Below are 21,328 nucleotides of genomic sequence, written 5' to 3'. Positions count from 1 at the left end.
TTAAAATGGCATAATATACCTTCTGTATGGAATGAGGATTTATCTAGGGAGGATTACTGCACAGTCACCCTCCTACAAGGAGATGCCTCAGAACACAGGGTGTATACTGACATACAAAGTACTGAACAACACATACAGACAGAAGAAAACTTTTAATATGTAATAGAGAATTAAGAGTGGAGGTAAGGGACTTCCTTGGTGGTCTAGTGGATTAGGAACCTACCTACTGGAATTCCCTGGTGGTCCAGTGGTTAAGAACCCACCTGCCAGTGCAGGGGACAAAGGTTTGATCCCTGGCCTAGGAAGATTCTACATGCTGCAGAGTAACTAAGCCTGTGTGCCATACTACTGAGCCCAGGCTCTAGAGTCTGCAAGTTACAACTGCTGAAGCCTGCACACTCTTGGGCCTGTGAGCCACAACCACTGAGCTCAAGCACTGCAACGCCTGAAGCCTGTGTGCCTAGAGAGCCTGTGCTCCACAGCAAGAGAAGCCACCACAATGAGAAGTCCACACACTGCAACTACAGAAGATGAAGACCCACCACAACCAAAAAATAAAATTAAATAAAGTACAAACATAAATAAATAATATTAAAAACAACAAAAACAAGAAGAACCCGCCTGCCAATGCAAGGGACATGGGTTTCATCCCTGGTCTGAGAACTAAGATCTCACACGCTGAGGGGCAACTAGGCCCTGTGCCGCAACTACTAAGCCTGCAGGTGCTGTGAAACAAGAGAAGCCGCCATGGTGAGAAGCCCACACTGCAACTAGAGAAAGTCTGTGAGCAGCAACAAAGACCCAGCATAGCCACAAATAGACAGACAGACAGGTAACTACTCCAGTATGACCCTATTAAAAGAAAAAGAGCACAGGTGAGGAGCAGAGACTACATCACTGAAGGGGAGAAGCTAAGAAAAGGACTATTTCAGTTGTGCACTTGTTTCTTGCAATATCCCCTTGGAGTTTAGGTCCCAGCAACGAGGAGGTATGGCTCATTCTGCACTGAGCTCTGTGATGGAGGCAGGCAGGACAAGAGTGCAGTCTCCACACCTGAGCTCCCGCTGGATAATAGGCAACCCATCAGGAAATCGCACACGGTCAGAAGTAGGCAAGAGATCTCTGCACAAACACATCTGCCCCTTAAACTAGGAAACGCTGACCCTCACTGAAAACCAGGCAGTACTCTGTGAAAGGAAAGGAACTGAGAATTTAACAGCTTCTTCTTTTTTTTTAAGGCTACTGGACTTAATCCGGCCTAACCTCCCCTTTGGAAAAGCTAAGCTTATGAGAAGCTTCATTCATTAAGCACCACAGCACCAAACCACAGTGTATTTTTCTAAGGCTATATATTCCTTAAGTCAAACGCCTTGGAGTCCAGTCACAAACAGAACAAATCCAAATTACACTTTTATTGGGGCATATCTTCTTCAGAATTCGATATGAACTTCTCTCCCTTAAACTTATGCTGTTCCTATAAAAATGCGTTAGTATTTGAGGATTCAGTATCATCGGGGTAGGACACTGTGTCTAGCAGAATTTAGTAATTCTTGGCAGTCAATGTGACTCTTCAGTTCAGTTCAGTCACTCAGTCATGTCCGACTCTTTGCAACCTCATGGACTGATATGAGTCAGTTCTTCGCATTAGGTGGCCAAAGTACTGGAGTTTCAGCTTCAGCATTAGTCCTTCCAATGAATATTCAGGGCTGATTTCCCTTAGAATAGAATGGTTGGATCTCCTTGCAGTCCAAAGGACTCTCAAGAGTCTTCTCCAACAACACAGTTCAAAAGCATCAATTCTTCGGCACTTAGTTTTCTTTATGATCCAACTCTCACATCCATACATGACTACTGGAAAAACCACAGCTTTGACTAGATGGACCTTTGTTGGCAAAGTAATGTCTCTGCTTTTTACTATGCTGTCTAGGTTGGTCATAGCTTTCCTTCCAAAGACAAGTGTCTTTTCATTTCATGGCTGCAGTCACCATCTGCAGTGATTTTGGAGCCCCCCAAAATAGTCTCTCACTGTTTCCACTGTTTCCCCATATATTTGCCATGAAGTGATGGGACTAGATGCCATGATCTTAGTTTTCTGAATGTTGAGTTTTAAACCAACTTCTCTCCTCTTTTATCAAGAGGCTCTTTAGTTCTTCTTCACTTTCTGCTATAAGGGTGGTATCATCTGCATATCTGAGGTTACTGATAATTCTCTCGGCAATCTTGACCCCAGCTTGTGCTTCATCCAGCCCGGCATTCGCATGATGTACTCTGCATATCAGTTAAATAAGCAGAGTGACAATATACAGCCTTGACGTACTCCTGCCCCGATCTGGAACCAGTCTGTTGTTTCTTGTCTGGTTCTAACTGTTGCTTTGTGACCTGCATACAGATTTCTCAGGAGGCAGGTCAGGTGGTCTGGTAATCCCATCTCTTTAAGAATTTTCCACAGTTTGTTGTGATCCACAGTCAATAAAGCAGAAGTAGATGTTTTTCTGGAACTCTCTTGCTTTTTCAATGATCCAACGGATGCTGGGAATTGAATCTCTGGTTCCTCTGCCTTTTTTAAATCCAGCTTGAACATCTGGAAGTTCACCGTTCATGTATTGCTGAAGCCTGTCTTGGAGAATTTTGAGCATTACTTTGCTAGCGCGTGAGATGAATGCAATTGTGCTGTAGTCTGAACATTCCTTGGCATTGCCTTTCTTTGGGATTGGAATGAAAACTGACCTTTTCCAGTCCCGTGGCCATTGCTGAGTTTTCCAAATTTGCTGGCATATTGAGTGCAGCACTTTCACAGCATCATCTTTCAGGATTTGAAATAGCTCAACTGGAATTCCATCACCTCCAGTAACTTCGTTCACAGTGATGTTTCCTAAGGCCCATCTGACTTTGCATTCCAGGATGTCTGGCTCTGGATGAGTGATCACACCATCATGGTTATCTGGGTCATGAAGATCTTTTTTGTATAGTTCTTCTGTAACAGATCTGTTCTTCCTAACATTTTAGCCCAAGCAGTCCTTCTTCAAATGCCTACAGAAAATCTACCAAGTAAAAGGGATCTATGGGAGAAAAAGGAAATTATCAAAACTGCTGAACCACAAAAGTATATATTTGTGTAGCATCCACCTGTGTAAGGATGGTCACAAGCTAAAAGTTCTGAAAGGATGTGTGCTGCTGCACACACATGCCAGTCAATGCAATATGCTATATTTAGCATGTCGAACAAACACACTGCATAAAACCTTCAACAGTACCACACACTGCACGTTACCACACACTGCACGTTAATAGAAGCTGTCTGGATACTGGCAGGACTTACTTCCTGGTCGAATTTCATCAGCCAGTCCAAGGGAAGCTTTGTCAGGTAGAAACAGGCAGAACTATTAAACAGGCAGACTATTCACTGTCTTCCTAATGAATGGTAATCCCGAGTTCTTTAAGAGGAACCTGAGTCAGGGCAAGACTGACTGTCTTTGGAACTGATGAAGGACAAACACCCAGGGTAAAATTACAGAAATGACTAACCCATTGGGACCCTTTTGAATGGATTTAGCTTTTAGAAATATTTATTCTACCCAAACTCATGATTTAATTACAATTCTCGAACTGGGTAAATTAACGTCAAAGAAATTGTTCTTAAGCACCTGGTATTAAGATAGTTTTAAAATACAGATCCAGTGTAGATGAGCTTACATGCAGTTCTTTGGCCATCATGGTTAGGATCTATTACTGCATCTAGGAACCAAACAGTATTCAATTCAATTCAAAATAACTACATTATAGACCAGCAAAGCAAAATTTCTCTAAGAAATTCCCAATGTGATGGAGGAGAACTAATACATTCTCCCAAACTTGCTTTGCAGCAAAAGCCTGTTGTGTCTTTTTGTTTTTTCAGAAACACTTATTTATTTTCTTATGGCTGGGTCTTCATTGCTGCAGTTGGGCTTTCTCTAGCTGTGGCAGAGAGCGGGACGCCTCTCTGTGGTGGCAGGAGGGGTTACGCTTTGTCATGGTGTGTGGGCTTCTCACTGTGGTTGCTTCTCTCGTTGTGGAGCGAGGGCTCTGGGTACACAGGCTTCAGGAGCTGCGGCGCTCGGGCTTAACAGCTCCACGGCATGTGGAATCTTCCCAGACCAGGGATCAAAACTGTGTCCCCTACACTGGCAGGTGAATTCTTAACCATTAGATCACTATGGAAGATGGAAGTCGGTGATGTGTTTCTTTAAACCTTTCCCCTTGAGCACACAATCTAGCCATACTCTGAGTGCCAAACAGGGCAGAATGACTCTTGGTGGCAACAGAAAAAATAAGAAAGAAAAGTTTAAAATTTCTTTTTCTTGGAAGGGTAAATAGAAATCTATATTTTAAACAAACATCTGATTTCATCTAAACTTCTCATCTGACAGATTAAAATTCATTTATCACTCAAATAATTATTTCTTGACTGCCTACTGTTCCAGACATTCTTTCAGGGGTTAGGGATATAGTAGTGAACAAAACAACAGAAATCTCTGCCTGTACAAGACTCACCATTTGTGGAAGCTGAGGCCCCCCAAATCTTAAATGGCCTATAGCCTAAGTCTCGGGATAAGCTAAAAGCAAGTTCTGAGCTTATTATCCTTCTTTTTCTACTCAAAGTAGATAACTAAACAAAGACTGCTGATCCAAGGCTCACTCCCCTACCACACAATTGATGGGCATTTACTCAGAATAAGCAGGCTCTTCAGGCATTACCATCAAAGTCATCTCCAAAGATCACTCAGGTTTTCTTCTGAGAGCCGTCCTCTCTGCCTGCCATCCACCTTCAGCTGGAAAGCACAGCACCAGCTCTGACTCATCCTTCTCCCTGTCCGACGTGTGAGCTCCTAATTCGGACAGATTATTTCCCTGCATGATTCTTCAATTTTATTTCACTGCCACCACTATAGTCCACCCTTACCTCTCAAGGGATTTTGCTGTCTTCATTGGTCTCCACACTGGCTGCGAGGTTATTATCACCTTACAAGTCAAAGATTTCTAAAGCAAAGTTTTGCTCTAGTCACTCTTCAGTTTGAAACCCTCTAGTATACCTGTTCTCTACTGAAATTAAATAGTAACTCTTCAGCAGCCCCATATTTCAGATTTATCCAATGGCTCCAAGCTATTTTCCTAGCCTTGTCTCCTTTATTCACAGAATATATTTTAGCAAAATGGAACTAAATAATTCACTGTTGCTCATATTTCCTTTTTGCTTGGAATGCCTCTTTCATTTCCACCCAGTTCTTTCTTTCAAGAGCCTTTCAAGGGCAGCTTCTTTCATCAAATTCTTTGTCATGCTCAGACCAGATGAAAAGTCTCCTTCTTCCAATCCCTGGAGACAAATCATTCATTTTCCCTTGTGTTCTAAGTCATCTGGCTACTTGGCTTATCTGCTTGTCAGTTCCGTTAGGACAAGGACTCCCTACATATTTTGGTATCTCCAGGACATACTTGCTCATAGAAAGTCTTCTGTTAAATTACTAAGTTAAAATTGCTAAAAAAAGGTTAGCTGTACCTAAAGTAAATACCTTCAAATCTCTCTCAAGGAGAGATTTTACTTTCTTCTTTTGCTGATTTCAAAACTTGAAAAGAATTAGTCTTAAGAAAAACAGCCATAAGGAAACAGCCTAAAAGATGGAACAAAAGCAATGAGACCACACACTAAGACACAGTGTAAAGGCTGAACAGACACTAGAAATCCATTTACCCACAGTGCACAGTGCAGAGGGAATTCTACCCAGCAAGAATTCAGAATTCTGCTGGAGAGGAGGTATAAAATGTGCACTGATGTGGGGAATTTCTTAGCAGCCATGGGATATGAAAAACCCTAAAAGAAAAAAAAAAATCACGCAGGCTTTCAAGACTCAACTCTACAAAAAGAAGGTTCCTGCATTGTACATGAGATCTCTTAATTACATATTCTGGTTTAATGACCTTTCACTTAAAAGTACACTGAAATTCACTGTACTTTTTACTCAGACACTAGGTATGACCTCATATTCCATCCAGGCAATGTAGCTTTTCAACCACCTGTTTTACCTATACCTTTAAAATTCATTCAAAAGAGCAACATTAATTATGAATTCGATGAAGCAGAAATGACAAGGGAAACTAAAAGAAACACATATTTTAGTTTTCAAATATTCTAAAAACACAAGCAGGCAGATATGTTATGCCTTCACTGTCTATTTAACATTTTTTAACTTCTTTCATACCTTTACTATTTAAATGTCTTTTTCATTATAAGGTAACATAACTTCATTATAGTATAGTCTGGAAAAATATTATCCACAGTACTATGAATTCCAACCATAAGCCTCTTTATATTTTGGTATTATCTCCTCCAATTGTGGAGAAGGAAATGGCAACCCACTCCAGTATTCTCACCTGGAGAATCCTGTGGACAGAGAAGCCTGGTGGGCTGCTGTCCATAGGGTCGCACAGAGTCAGACACGACTGAAGCGACTTAGCATGCATGCATGCATTGGAGAAGGAAATGGCAACCCACTCCAGTATTCTTGCCTGGAGAATCCCAGGGACGGAGGAGCCTGGTGGGCTGCCATCTACGGGGTCACACAGAGTCGGACACGACTGAAGCAACTTAGCAACAGCAGCAGCCTCTAAGTGACTTCCTCATTTTCTTTTCCCCTAAAGGGAAGCATGAGGTATTTCTAATTATGTACTGTGATTTCTTTACTATACAACCATAATACCTTTTCAGGTTGCTACAAGTTTTCCTAAATATTTTTTTAAGTGGCTAGACAATATTCCACTGAATAAATACATTACAATTCATTTTATTACAACCCAGTTTATTTGATAAAAGATTTGAGCAGATCTGTAACCATTCTCTTATAACTGGATATGTGGATCATTTCTAAAACTCTGCTAGAAATGGCATTGTGGCAGTTTATCTTGAATTGTTTTATTATAATTGAGTCTAAGAAGTAAAATTATTCTTTCAGAGAGGTTTATAACTTTATCAAATTACTTTCTAGGGAATTTGTAACAATTTGCAAAGTCCACAGCAATGCATAAGAATGTCAGTTGAACTGTGCACTCTACACACTTTTACTTTAATTTTTATTATTGCTGTTAAAAAAAAAAAAAAAAAAAAAGCTTTTTTGGCTATACTGGGCAACATGTGGGATCCTAGTTCCCCGACCAGGGACTGAACCTGTGCCCCCTGCATTGGGAGCTCACAGTCTCAACCAGTGGACCACCAAGAAAGTTCAATATTTTTTAAAAAAGCAGTAGGGGAGAACTGCAGAAGTCAACGGTACTCTGCTGTCAGATCACAAGGTAGTCAAAACACAGTCACTAGCCAAGTACTCTGATTAAAGTCTGGGACTCTAGACTCAATTAGTAGACAGTTTGCTAAATCTCATCTTTTTTGCCAATCTACTCTCTCCTTTATCCACTAATACATAGAATACATAGAATTCTTTCCTTTATATGTTTTTTCTTACCCCCAAATGCCACATATTTCGCCAAAATTATGTACTTACTGGTGAGTCTGTGTATCTGTGTATGTACTTCACTGTATGTATGTGCATGTGTATATACCTCAATATAGTACTTTTTGTTTTGTTCTGGAGGAGGCACCTGGATTCTACATACTATTTTTAACCTCCATATTTTCACAGGTACATCTGTGAGAGAAGTGATTTTTGCATTTTATTGTAAAAATGTCTGTGAATATAAAACAGTGACGTCAGGGATAAAGGTAAACAAGCTAATTTGATAGGTGATAATGATTATGTGTGTGTATCTGTTTATTATTCAGTGCTTCTTTATTTATTGAGGTACAGATTTTTCTCTTAACAATATATATGTCATAAGGATTTATCATATTTACTTCCCAATCAGTTATCCCTTTCTTTAATGCTGTCAAATCTGATTTTTTTTTTTTTTTGGTGTGTTTGCCTCCTCTGTCTTTAAGTTAAGAGAAACCTCTCATTTAACCTCTAATTTCCCAGACCATGAACACTGAAGGACAGATGACACTGCCTTCTCTGGAATGGTCTAAAGCAAAGCTGTATCTTCAATACAGGCCCAGATCCTGGAAGGCTATGAAATTAACCTGGACACAAGGTCAGAGGTGGGGGAGAGGTGCCAGTTCATACCTACATCAGCTGGAAGTCCAAATTACCCACCCTTCTTATCACCAAGGAAAAACCAGCTGGGGTGAGAGCTCCACATTGGACTACAGATGAGACCCAAGGTGGGTTACCTGTCTATTCATCCAGGGTCTTTGGAACTGTGGCAAACTGTTCCTTTCAGCCAACAGATTCTGACAGACCCAGCTTTTCTAGCGTGGATGCTTCAGGTAAGACATCTGGCCACATCTCAGTGGCCTTACACAACCCTGAGGGGTGCTAGAATGCTGCACCACAACTGTGAGAAACAGTAAGGCCTTTGTCTTTCATTTCAGTACATACACTTAAGCAAAGAAGCTGCAGAATTTGTGTTTTAATATTAGTCATGAAAAAGTGGGATTTCTGAAATAATAAAGGTCCAAGACATACCTGATTTCGTAGAGGCTGTTGTGATGGCCGATCCCTGTGTGTGTGGCTTTCTCGAGTTATGGCAGATGCACCAGAATCTACATGAACTGACCCTACCGGAGTGGGCTGGAAAAATGTAACAAAATGTCAATTGGGGAAAATAGGTCCAACTTAATACTCTGCAAAGGACAGCATCATTCTCATTCTAACAGAACAGTAGTCATTACTATTACTATTATCATTACACCAAGGCCAGTCTCAAATCTTGCCTTCTCAGTTTGCTTATCTACAAAAGGGAGACAGTCTGGTCCTCAACAGTTCATTGGAGAGGAGCACGTCTTCGAAAAGGATAAGAACATCCCACAATGACGACTGTTGGTATTCCCTCAAGTCCTTGGACCGTAGACTAAGAGCAAATTCAGAAGTTTCCTCAGGTATTGGGCTCCAGTCTGACAGAAGTCAGGTACCTTAACAGCTTATGGAGTACCAGCTCCTGGATCATTCACACTAAATTTCTTCTTAAAAACTGACTTGGGACTTTGGTGCTTAAGAATCCACATGTCAATTCCGGCGACACGGGCTCAATCCCCAGTCTGGGAACTAAGATCCCGCATACCACGGAGCAACTAAGTCCTTGCACCAGAACTGTGAGCCCGTGTGCCCTGAAGCTCGTGCTCCACAACAAGAGGAGTCACTGCAATGAGACGCCCGCGCATCGCAACGGAGGGTAGCTCCCGCTCTCCACAACTAGAGAAAGCCTGCACACAGCAAGAAGACCCAGCACAGCCAAAAATAAATAAGTAATTTTTGAAAACCTGACTTAAATTCTGGTTACCTTAGGTCACAGTGGTCATAATCTTAAAGACACAGCAGGAGTTACTCCTTTACTGTCCTAGTGAGAGCAATCTATGGCACCTCCCCGAAAAGTCCACAAAGGACTGTTTCTTTCCCACAGATGTAGGCAGAAAGTCTGGCAAGGGGTGAGACAGTGCTGGTCTGAGGGGAGCGGGGGAGAAAGAAGATACTTACAATAGGCCTCCCAACCCAATCATACGCGTAGTCAAAGGTGTAGCCTTTCCTTTCAAAGAGGTCTGTGAAGAGCGTCCGTAAATACTCATAGTCAGGTTTTTCAAAGAAGTCTAATCGCCTGACATATCGCAGGTAGGTTGCCATCTCCTCTGTTAGGAAAGAGGTTAAAGGCCATGCTCGTTAGCTGAATGCTTCCCGTGGGGAGAAGCTCTGGACCAGGCAAGGAGTACCTGCACAGACTCTATTTGCCACTGATGTGTTTTTTGTTTTATGGACCAAAGTGATAAAAATCTAGCTTGATTTAAATAACAATAAGAGGAAATGTAAATTTTTTGGAGAGGACCCTTATCTAGAGATGCTAAGACAGACATGGTTTCCACCTCCTTCAAGGCTCCAGTAGCACTGGCTGCAGGGTCCTGTTGGCATCCTACCTGGGAAGTTTTCACAGAGAGCTTCAATGGGAGTATTCCTTTTGGTGTCACCAATTTTTTGATATCTTTCTTTTAAGGTATCAGCCTATAGAGAATAAAAAGAAAAAGTTACTTGGAAAGAGGTGCTAAGCATGGGAGGTCCAATATGTCTGGGGACATTATGACTGTTTCACTCAAACTGTCAGGGTTTCTTAGATCATCTCAATTTTTTTCTAATACTGACAAATAAGAAATGTACTAGAGATGATACATTTAGCTATGCACAGAACATCTGCTGTTCTGAAAAGCTTTACTGGCAAATATATTTAGTAGTCTCAGATAAACACCATCAAATGTAATGGCATGAGGGACAAGGATAAGAAAATAAATTCAAAACTGTAACAGCTTAGTAATGACTCATGGCCACTAGGGTTCAAAAGTGATTCAACCTTCTCATTCTTTGATCAGCTCTAGATAAGATTAAAAATATTGCTAATCCATATGAGTGTACCTATGGCTGACTCCTGTTGATGTATGACAGAAAGCCAGAAAATTCTGTAAAGCGATTACCTTCAATTAAAAAAAAAAAATTACTAATCCAAATGGGGGCAAGTAGATAGAAAACGTTAGCTATGATACAGGCATGGCTAACAGACAGGTATGCTATATGTCAGTGGCTCAAAGTAGCCAAGTCTGGCTTGCTTAAGACTGCAGACAGAGGGTTTGTGGAGCGTGGACCAATAATGTGGTCTCAAGGGATCTGCATGAGGGTCTACCTAGTCTGCTGACCCCAGCTTTAAGCAATTATGTTTTGAAGTTATGCTGGGGACATTTTAAATCTACAACTACCCTAAAATGATTCATGGGTTATGAGAAAATTTCAAGCAATTAATAATACAAGACTATATTGCTTGGCTGTATGATGAGCAGATAGGATGTGAAACTCTATGTGACAACTGTCAATACCAATGAGAAGGTATGCAACTAGGAGAAGACCATGGAAGAGATGTTAGGAGAGGAATTTAAAGGGAAAGAAATAAAATCCTCCCAAAGGAAAGGGATAAAAGCCTCACTTTTCAACACAAATGTCCAAGAAATCACAGCAAAATGAATCCTTCAGGCCTCTGGGAGGGAGAGAGGGATTGCATGGTACCCAAAGCTACTGATAAAAGTTTCTTTCCATACTAACATGTTGAAGTAAATTACAACTCACACAGTCTTGCATTTAGCTATCTAATGGGTCTTAGAATGGGTAAGAAGCTCACCATTTCCTAGTCCAGGCAGCTAGAGGCACAGGGTAATCACTACAACAGTTGTAACTATAATTAATACCTAACCCTGACACAAATGCACTGTATTGACATCTACCTAAGGAAGAGTATTTAAACTACCCATTTCACAAGGAACAGCTATTGTATGCATAGGCATTTATTCAATAAAGCACTTGAACAGCAATATTAAACCTGGAGTTTTGTTTAGTTCAGGTGGGTTCTTGGACTATACAGGACAAACACGTATTTCCCAGTTCCTGTTACGGGTACACCTAACCCTGCTGGCCTTTCGGTAAAACGTGGAGTCATCAACCTATTCCATAAATTCCCCAACGCACTGGGAACACTATTCCTGCTACACAGTGGTAGTAAAGAAGGAATATCAATACAGAGAGAAAAACAGCACTGGCAAGGCTGGGACGGGATGAGGGAAGAAATTACAAACACGGGGAAGAAGACAAACGTGGGGAAAACAGAGCTTCCCAAGCCCAGGTGAGTATTTACATTACAGACTAATGTAGTTCCTGCCTCACATCTCTGGAGCCGATTGTCCCCTCTGTGCTTCTTATACCATCAAGTCAGCCACCCCTTTCATTATCAGCTAAGTATTTCAGCAAAGCCCTCCACTAAGCACTTCCAAGGATACCTTGAGTCCTTGCCAGGGAAGGCTGCCTCGAAGGAAATACATGAACATATGGCCCAGGGCTTCCAAATCATCGCGCCGGCTCTGCTCTGAAAGGGAAGACAGATCACACATTATGTTTGCAGTTATTAAATCAGAAAGGGGTGCAAACCCAAGTAATCCCTTCAAAAACCCGTCTGCTCTGGAAAGGCTCTGCTTACTAATCCTCTGTATATCTAAATCAGGGGTGGTATTTTAGATCAAAACCAAAAACAGCATGTACTTCCTTTGCTTAGATCTGTTACTGGCAAGTAAATACCAAGTGAAAAGAGCAAGTCTAAACTAAAACCCAGTCCAAATCACTGAACAGTGAGTACTACTCACTCGATGCTGTCACCTTCCTGAAAGTAAGATACTTCCTGAAAGTAAGAAATAACAAACATTATTTCTAGTGCCTGGGCTGCAACTGCTCTTTGGTTACCATTGTGAAAAGTGAGCAGCAGATGGAGTAGCTGAGGCTGTTAAAACAGTCCATTCTGGCTAGGCCTGCAAAGACACAAGCCGAAGAATGCCTAGCGTGTGTGCGTGCGTGTGTGTGTGTGTGTGTGAGTCGCTCAGTCATGTCCGATTCTTTGCGATCCCATGGACTGTAGCTTGCCAGGTTCCTCTGTCCATGGGACTTCCCAGGCAAGAATACTGAAGTGGGTCATCATTCCCTTCTCCAGGGGATCTTCCCAACCCAGGGATCAAACCCAGGTCTCTCACATTGCAGGCAGATTCTCTACTATCTGAGCCACCAGAGAAGCCCAGCATACATCCCTAGTGCTTTTTATTCATTTGACACTTAAAATTTAGTTTAATGTAAGCAATCATCAAGGCATAATCCTTAGCTCCATTCCATTTGTACCACAGCCATTTGTACACAGACCTAAAATGTATTACTAAGGTGCCCTTTATGGGCACATAAACCAGTTTCCTTGCATTCAGCGAGCTTAGAGTGTAAAACAAGTTGCTGGATTTTGCTTTCTTTTCTTTAAATTGGGAAGATAAGGATGATAAAGAACTGCAGAATAGTTAATTTAAAAACTGTAACTACATCTCAGAAAACATCCCATACCTTCTTTGGCTGTCAGGCAACAGAAGTAGCACATTCTTCCACTTTTAATTTGCCAATTATAATTCATCTCAGGCATTTTATGTGTTTATTTTTCAGAACCAAGCCCGGGGCTTTATCAAAAGAAATGACAGATGTAAAAATAAGGGGCTACCTTCAACTTGACTTTTGTCTTCTTTGAATTGAAAGTAAAACCCAACAGAATCAGGGAGACAGGAAAAGCTCCTTAGGTAACTCAAAATACAAAAGCACAATACTTTAACTGCTGCCTCTATCATAGGAAATTTTCATGGAAAAGAGTGAGTAGTACTCTACAGTGCAGAGGAAGAAGAGGGAGGTTTTCGCAAGTAAGGTCACTTAATGGGAAGGGGCAGCACCCTGACAAGAAGTTGAGTTGGTAAGGGCACCAGAAGCTTCTGACTACAGACGTTAACAGATTCTGTTAACAGAACCTGAAGATACACAAAAAGAGAAAGAACAATCAGGGTGAATTGGGGCCTCCCACAAAGCAGGGCATACAGAGAAACCACACCCTGCAGGTTCTCACACTGTATCAAACCTACTCATCGCCTCTCTATTTTTACATCTACTTCCTGTAAGGAGGCCCCCTTAATAAAAAAAAAAACAACCCAGGGACAAATGGTTGTATTTTAGCTGGTTGGGCACTAGAGGGCGAAACTCCCCACATTTTGCGTAATTGTTCATACTATAGAAATAAGCCCAACTTTTCTTCATAGCAAAACCCATTATAAAATGAGATTTAAAAAAATTAACCCCCTAAAATATACTAAACACATTTAAACTCACCAGAATGAGTAATAAAATAACTTCAAATATTGAAAATCACACACAAAAATGCTGTGGGGTATGGGATGGTCTAAGTCAGGTTATCTAGGTCTTGGCCTATTCCTTTCCATTAATTTATTAATCTATGCAAAATCAAGCATGGCCAAGTCACCTTTTGGGCCTCAATTTCGTCATCTGAAAATGAAATGATTGATTTAGATACTACGAACAGTCATTTCTACCTCTAAAATTCAAAGATAATCTATGATAATTTAAACCATCATGCTTGTGCTTAGTTGCATCTGACTCTTTGCGACCCCGTGGACTGTAACTCAGCAGGCTTCTCTGTCCATGGGATTTCCCAAGCAAGAATACTGGAGCGGGTTGCCATTTCCTCCTTCAGGGAATCTTCCCAACCTAGATATCGAACCCGTGGCGCCTGCATTGGCAGGTGGATTCTTTTATGACTGAGCCATCTGGGAAGCCCCAATTTAAACCTAAACATCTCTTAAAAAACGAGAATGAAAAACAGAGCCAGGCTTTATTTTCATATTTCTTTGAATACTCCACATTCGTTCAATTCAGTATTTCCCGATGCCCTTGTTTTTTCATGAAGGTTATTTTTATTTTCAAAGAAGAAAGGTTTCAATACCAGTGAGACCAGGAGGACACAAATTCATCCACAACATAAAGGTTTCATTCACATCATATGCATCCACATCTTAAAGGGCCACCCAAGACGGACGGGTCATGGTGGAGAGTTCTGACAAAACATGGTCCACTGGAGAAGGGAATGGCAAACCACTTCAGTATTCTTGCCTTGAGAACCCCATGAACAGTATGAAAAGGCAAAACGATAGGACACTGAAACATGAACTCCCCAGGTCAGTAGGTGCCCAATATGCTACTGGAGATCAGTGGGGAAATAACCCCAGAAAGAATGAAGGGATGGAGCCAAAGCAAAAACAACACCCAGTTGTGGATATGACCGGTGATGGAAGTAAAGTCCAATGCTGTACAGAGCAATTTACAAGACCTTCTAGAACTAACACCCAAAAAAGATGTCCTTTTCATTATAGGGGACTGGAATGCAAAAGTAGGAAGTCAAGAAATACCCAGAGTAACAGGCAAATTTGGCTGTGGAGTACAGAATGAAGCAGGGCACAGGCTAATAGAGTTCTGCCAAGAGAATGCACTGGTCATAGCAAATACTCTCTTCCAACAACATAAGAGAAGACTCTACACATGGGCATCACCAGACAGCCAATACCAAAATCAGATTGCTTATATTCTTTGCAGCCAAAGATGGAGAAGCTCTGTAGTCAGTGAAAACAAGACCAGGAGCTGACTGTGGCACAGACCATGAACTCCTTATTGCCAAATTCAGACTTAAACTGAAGAAGGTAGGGAAAACCACTAGACCATTCAGGTATGACCTCAATCAAATCCCTAACAATTATACAGTGGAAGTGAGAAACAGACTTAAGGGATTAGATCTGATAGACAGAATGCCTGAAGAACTATGGATGGAGGTTCGTGACATTGTACAGGAGATAGGGAGCAAGACCATCCCCAAGGAAAAGGAACGCAAGAAGGCAAAATGGTTGTCTGAGGAGGCATTACAAATAGCTGTGAATAGAAGAGAAGCGAAAGGCAAAGGAGAAAAGGAAAGATATACCCTTCTGAACGCAGAGTTCCAAAGAACAGCAAGGAGAGATAAGAAAGCCTTCCTCAGTGATCAGTGCAAAGAAATAGAGGAAAACAATAGAATGGGAAAGACTAGAGCTCTCTTCAAGAAAATTAGAGATACCAAGGGAACATTTCATGCAAAGATGGGCTCAATAGAGAACAGACATGGTGTGGACCTAACAGATGCAGAGGATATTAAGAAGAGGTGATAAGAATACACAGAAGAACTGTACAAAAAGGATCTTCATAACCCAGATAATCACGATGGTGTGATCACTCATCTAGAGCCAGACATCCTAGAATGTGAAGTGAAGTGGGCCTTAGGAAACATCACTGCAAACAAAGCTAGTAGAGGTGATGGAATTCCAGTTGAGTTATTTTAAATCCTAAAAGATGATGCTGTGAAAGTGCTGCACTCAATTTGCCAGCAAATTTGGAAAATTCAGCAGTGGCCACAGGACTGGAAAAGGTCAGTGATCATTCCAATCCCAAAGAAAGGCAATGCCAAAGAATGCTCAAACTACTGCACAATTGTATTCATCTCACACGCTAGTAAAATAATGCTCAAAATTCTTCCAGCCAGGCTTCAACAGTACGTGAACCATGAAGTTCCAGATGTTCAAGCTGGATTTAGAAAAGGCAGAGGAACCAGAGATCAAATTGCGAACATCCTCTGGATCATCAAAATAGCACCAGAGTTCCAGAAAAACATCTACTTCTGCTTTATTGACTACACCAAAGCCTTTGACTGTGTGGACCACAACAAACTGGAAAATTCTTAAAGAGATGGGAATATCAGACCACCTGACCTGCCTCCTGAGAAATTTGTATGCAGGCCAGGAAGCAACAGTCAGAACTGGACATGGAACAGACTGGTTTCAAATCGGGAAAGGAATGCGTCAAGGCTTTATATTGTCACCCTGCTTATTTAACTTATACGCAGAGTACATTATGCGAAACGTGAGGCTAGATGAAGCACAAGCTGGAATCAAGATTGCCGGGAGAAATATCAATAACCTCAGATATGCAGATGACACCACCCTCGTGGCAGAAAGCGACCAAGAACTAAAGAGCCTCTTGATGAGTGAAAAACTTGGCTTAAAACTCAATATTCTGAAAAATAAGACCATGGTATCTGGTCCCACCACTTCATAGCAAATAGACAGAGAAACAGTGGAAACAGTGAGAGACTTTATTTTGGGGGGAGCTCTAAAATCACTGCAGATCGTGACTGTAGCCATGAAATTAAAAGACGCTTGCTCCTTGGAAGAAAAGTTATGACCAACCTAGAGTGCATATTAAAAAGCAGAGATATTACTTTGCCAACAGAGGTCCATCTAGTCAAAGCTATGGTTTTTCCAGTAGTCATGTATTGATTTGAGAGTTCGTCTATAAAGAAAGCTCAGTGCCGAAGAATTGATGCTTTTGAACTGCGGTGTTGGAGAAGATCTTCAGAGTCCCTTGGACTGCAAGGAGTTCCAACCAGTCCATCCTAAAGGAAATCAGTCCTGAATATTCACTGGAAGGACTGATGCCGAAGCTGAAACTATAATACTTTGGCCGCCTGATGAGAATAGCTGACTCATTTGAAAAGACCCTGATGCTGGGAAAGACTGAAGGCGAGAGGAGAAGGGGATGACAGAGGATGAGATAGTTGGATGGCATCACCGACTCAATGGACATGAGTTTGAGTAAACTCTGGGAGTTGGCAATGGACAGGGAAGCCTGGTGTGCTGCAGTCCATGGGGTCACAAAGAGTTGGGCACGACTGAGTGACTGAACTGAACTGATAAAGGGTTCCTTTCAACCAGTCAGAAAGATGTGCTTGGTTTATCTGCACTGCATGCTTGATTTTAGGTCAAATATATTTCATTGAAGGAAAGGAGCCAGGTGACCCAGTGTCCTCACCCTGACTTCAAATATTAAGGAATATAAAATGGGCAGGTTTAATCAGTGGGAAGGTGAGTAATCTAATGCAGTAAATGTCAGGTTTAGTGCTTCCCTAAAAGATACACTTCTTTTTTCCATTACAACATAAAAGAAGCTACACATTTGAAAACCAATAGGATTAGAGTTCCTACAGAAACCTCTCTGAGTTTGAGACCATGGGCAGAGGGTTTAAAGGGCATGTGACAACCACCTATATGTATTCTCTACAATGGGGACATTACAGACAAATTTGGTGACAGGCTAGATCTGACCTGAAAAACACCCTGGAACTCAGGAAGTCCACCTGTGGAGCTAAACTCAAAAATTCCAGCAGAAATAGCTACACCGAGAGATAAAGGAACCCAATCTGATGACAGCAGATGCTTAAAACATATTTTGTTGAATAAATGGTAACTACCATTATACAGTCTTTAGTATTATTAAGCAATATCCTAAACAGTTTATATGTATTATCTCACAGAACCCTATGCTATAAGGTACTATTAACATAAACATTTCAAGGCAGATGAGATAACTGAAGGTGAGAGAGGAAGGTTACTGGCCCATACAAGTTTATTTTAAAGAGCCTGAATTTATATCCCCTTTTCTTAATTATTACATTGTAACTTATACAAACAACAAGGGATACGTATTTCTTATCTGTTCTTGCTTTTCCTGATAAGAATAATAAAATCAGAACACAAATGCTGAGCCCAGGAAGCAGACATCTGAACGACTTCCAGACTGTCAGTTAAACCAAACGATCGTGACTCTACTACGTAGCACAGTCTCTCTCTTTGTGCAAAGGAAGGAAGAAGGGAATTCTGAGCACTCTGCAACAGAACCGTGTTACATGCTATCACTCACTCAACCTGCAACACATCCTTGTGAAATATGACTCTATTTTTACAGGTCAGTTTCAGGGACAAGTTGTGGACAAGTTTGACACTTGTCCAAAGTGTCACCAATAAAAAGTGGCAGAGAACCTTCCAGTCTAATTTTAAACTATTATATTTAATTACGTGAGAATACCCAGGTAGTTAGCAAAAAAATCCTGACAGCATTCATTTCAACTTAGGTTGTATCACACCACTTGGTAATGTCATTTTTATTCTTCACTAGAATCCTCACCTGAATCTCTGAGTAGTGTACTCAATGAGGCAACTTCGTAGCTGCTTACATTAGTCTTTACAATACTTATCGTGTAAATAGTTCATTAATATTTAAACACCTTATATAATGAGCTATATCTAGGAGTCTAATATTCTGTTTATATGTCTACTCTCTAGAGTGGTGATTTTCAAACATATCTTTTCAATCACCTTAGTACCTTTTCTTCAAATAGAATCTTCCATGAAAGCCAAATATATAAAACAGACAAAAAGGGAAGCTTTCCTGGAGAAGCTGCTGAGGGCCCAGAGTCCTACCAACTAAGCCTTCCCACTGATTCTTAGGCTTCTCTCACAAATACTCTCTCTGGACTAGTCTCTCTAACATGGAAGGCCTTCTGCCTTGACTAGAGCTTTTAGCAATATTTGTCCAAATTGTCTATCATGAGTAAAGCTCAAGACTCGTGGAAAAGCAAATGTATTTTCACTGAATAAGACATAGGCTTTTCCTGGAAAAATGAGTCACGGAACTATGCACAGACAACAGAAGCCTGGTCCATGTTTTAATGAAGTACCCTTCTCCAAAGATCAGCCTGATGGCCTTTCCAGGTGATATAGGGGGTCAAACTCATCACTCAACTTACCAAGATGCTATCACCTTAATTCAGTCATTAAAGTATCCACACTGCTGAGAAAATAAGCATTAGGAAACAAAGAATTAAAAATCCTTCAGCTGTCAACAGGATACTGAGAAAGTCACTGACTTACCATCTTAATTTCTCAAGTATAAACATCACTTACCTTGTGAAGCAATAAGAATCACAAGTTGTAATGCACAGTGGGTACAAAAGTGTTTTGGGAATAAAAAGGTGTTTTAACAACCTGCCTCTTTCTTGGAGCTGAAAATAAACACACCTTTGCCAAGATGCGTGTTGATAGACATGTATCTTGCTGTTCCAGTTAAACTTTTGTGTTCCCTATAAGGTATATGCTTTTTGGTTTCAGGGTCAATGTATTCCTTGGCCAGTCCAAAGTCTATAATGTGTATAACATGCTCTTTCTTATTGCCTTGTCGACCGATCAGGAAGTTCTCTGGCTTGACATCTCGGTAGATGAGATTCTTTGAGTGGACATACTCCATTCGGGAAAGCTAAAAGAGAGGATGACAGTGATACAAATACTACTCTGAAGAAGCTTATTATAAAAATACTCCAAAACGTTTTCTTTTATCAGCTCAAAGTTGTCATTACTGAAATTAAAACTTATTTCTTCACCACCTAGAGTCACTTTACTCTTGTAAATCAGAACGTATTTTCTGATACTAATGCATATATGACAAATATGAAGATAAAAGAGAAAAGGACAGTGTGGCTCAACTAAAATGATAGTATATGGTTTTACTTCACATAACAACTTGCAAATGGTGAACAGAATTAATGTTTTTATGTTTACTGTAGAAGGAAAGCATTTGAGAGGCAAGAATAACTCCCAGGCAGGAAATAATATGGTGGTGGCCTCTGAAGACAGATGCTGCCGCTTCCTTCACCTCCTGCCCACACCTTCCTATATGCTGTCTCTCTGTTGCAGAAATAAGGAGAGTGAGGCCCAGAGAAGCTGACTGAACTAATATCACTTCAAGGGAAATAGATGGGGAAACAGTGGAAACAGTGTCAGACTTTATTTTTGGGGGCTCCACAATCACTGCAGATGGTGACTGCAGCCATGAAATTAAAAGACGCTTACTCCTTGGAAGAAAAGTTATGACCAACCTAGATAGCATATTCAAAAGCAGAGACATTACTTTGCCGACTAAGGTCTGTCTAGTCAAGGCTATGGTTTTTCCTGTGGTCATGTATGGATGTGAGAGTTGAACTGTGAAGAAGGCTGAGCGCCAAAGAATTGATGCTTTTGAACTGTGGTGTTGAAGACTCTTGAGAGTCCCTTGGACTGCAAGGAGATCCAACCAGTCCATTCTGAAGGAGATAGACCCTGGGATTTCTTTGGAAGGAATGATGCTAAAGCTGAAACTCCAGTACTTTGGCCGCCTCATGCAAAGAGTTGACTCACTGGAAAAAACTCTGATGCTGGGAGGGATTGGGGGCAGGAGGAGAAGGGGACGACAGAGGATGAGATGGCTGGATGGCATCACAGACTCGATGGACGTGAGTCTGAGTGAACTCCGGGAGTTGGTGATGGACAGGGAGGCCTGGCGTGCTGCGATTCATGGGGTCGCAAGGAGTCAGACACGACTGAGCGACGGAACTGAACTGAACTAACGGCGGAAGTAGGAGTACAGTTCTTATAAGACAGTAAACATAGCCCAAAATAAAAAATTTTTTCAAATTTCATTAAGTTTATTTCTACCTTTAAATCATTTCTGCTTAGTATTGAAAGGGAGCTTGGGCATTTGAACTTTTTTTTAAACTCAAGAACAGTTTTCTAACATTTCTAAGTCTTTAAAGTGGGTGAGACCATCACCATTTCAGACCCACAGAGACACATCTACATCCTCGTGCAGAGGGGCTGACAAACTTCTCAAAGCAACTGTCTAACTGTTCCTTAAACTGGTATTGGTGTGGGATTTGGTAGGTGCTGAGAGACACAGCTTTAGCTGTGTCGGTCTCTGTGAGAACTAGAGGCCAGAGACCTAAGGCAGGCTCTTGGTCAACTCTGGAATCTGATTCTAGGGCAGTGGGTTATGTTTTCCATCTCTTCTTGGATGGGATGGTAAGGAAAGAGGGAAGGTGTGACAGAACTTTACAGCCATGCGTTTAAAACCTATGAATAAAACCACCAAGAAGTTACTTGCACTTGAGCAACCATCACCGAATCACCCTCTTTCTC

The 21,328-nt window shown here is 41.2% G+C and overlaps 1 protein-coding gene across 7 annotated transcripts in view; it reads right to left on the bottom strand.

The window, feature by feature from the left end:
- Positions 1–21,328, bottom strand: part of CSNK1G1 (casein kinase 1 gamma 1) — a 153,018-nt gene that overhangs the window by 25,132 nt on the left and 106,558 nt on the right. For 5 of the 7 annotated variants that reach the window (XM_004010535.6, XM_012181371.5, XM_042252332.2 and 2 more), the window contains 5 exons: positions 19,400–19,634; positions 11,882–11,967; positions 9,986–10,070; positions 9,555–9,703; positions 8,547–8,651 (listed from right to left, as the gene is read on the bottom strand). In XM_004010535.6, coding sequence (XP_004010584.1) covers positions 8,547–8,651; positions 9,555–9,703; positions 9,986–10,070; positions 11,882–11,967; positions 19,400–19,634 — 660 coding nt within the window. The remainder of the gene's footprint in view (positions 1–8,546; positions 8,652–9,554; positions 9,704–9,985; positions 10,071–11,881; positions 11,968–19,399; positions 19,635–21,328) is intronic. The other 2 variants (XM_042252331.2, XM_060417784.1) reach the window with 1 other exon arrangement.

The sequence above is a fragment of the Ovis aries genome, chromosome 7, assembly GCF_016772045.2.
Source record: "Ovis aries strain OAR_USU_Benz2616 breed Rambouillet chromosome 7, ARS-UI_Ramb_v3.0, whole genome shotgun sequence".
Taxonomy (NCBI): Eukaryota; Metazoa; Chordata; class Mammalia; order Artiodactyla; family Bovidae; genus Ovis; species Ovis aries.
This window is presented reverse-complemented; position numbering and strand designations above follow the sequence as displayed.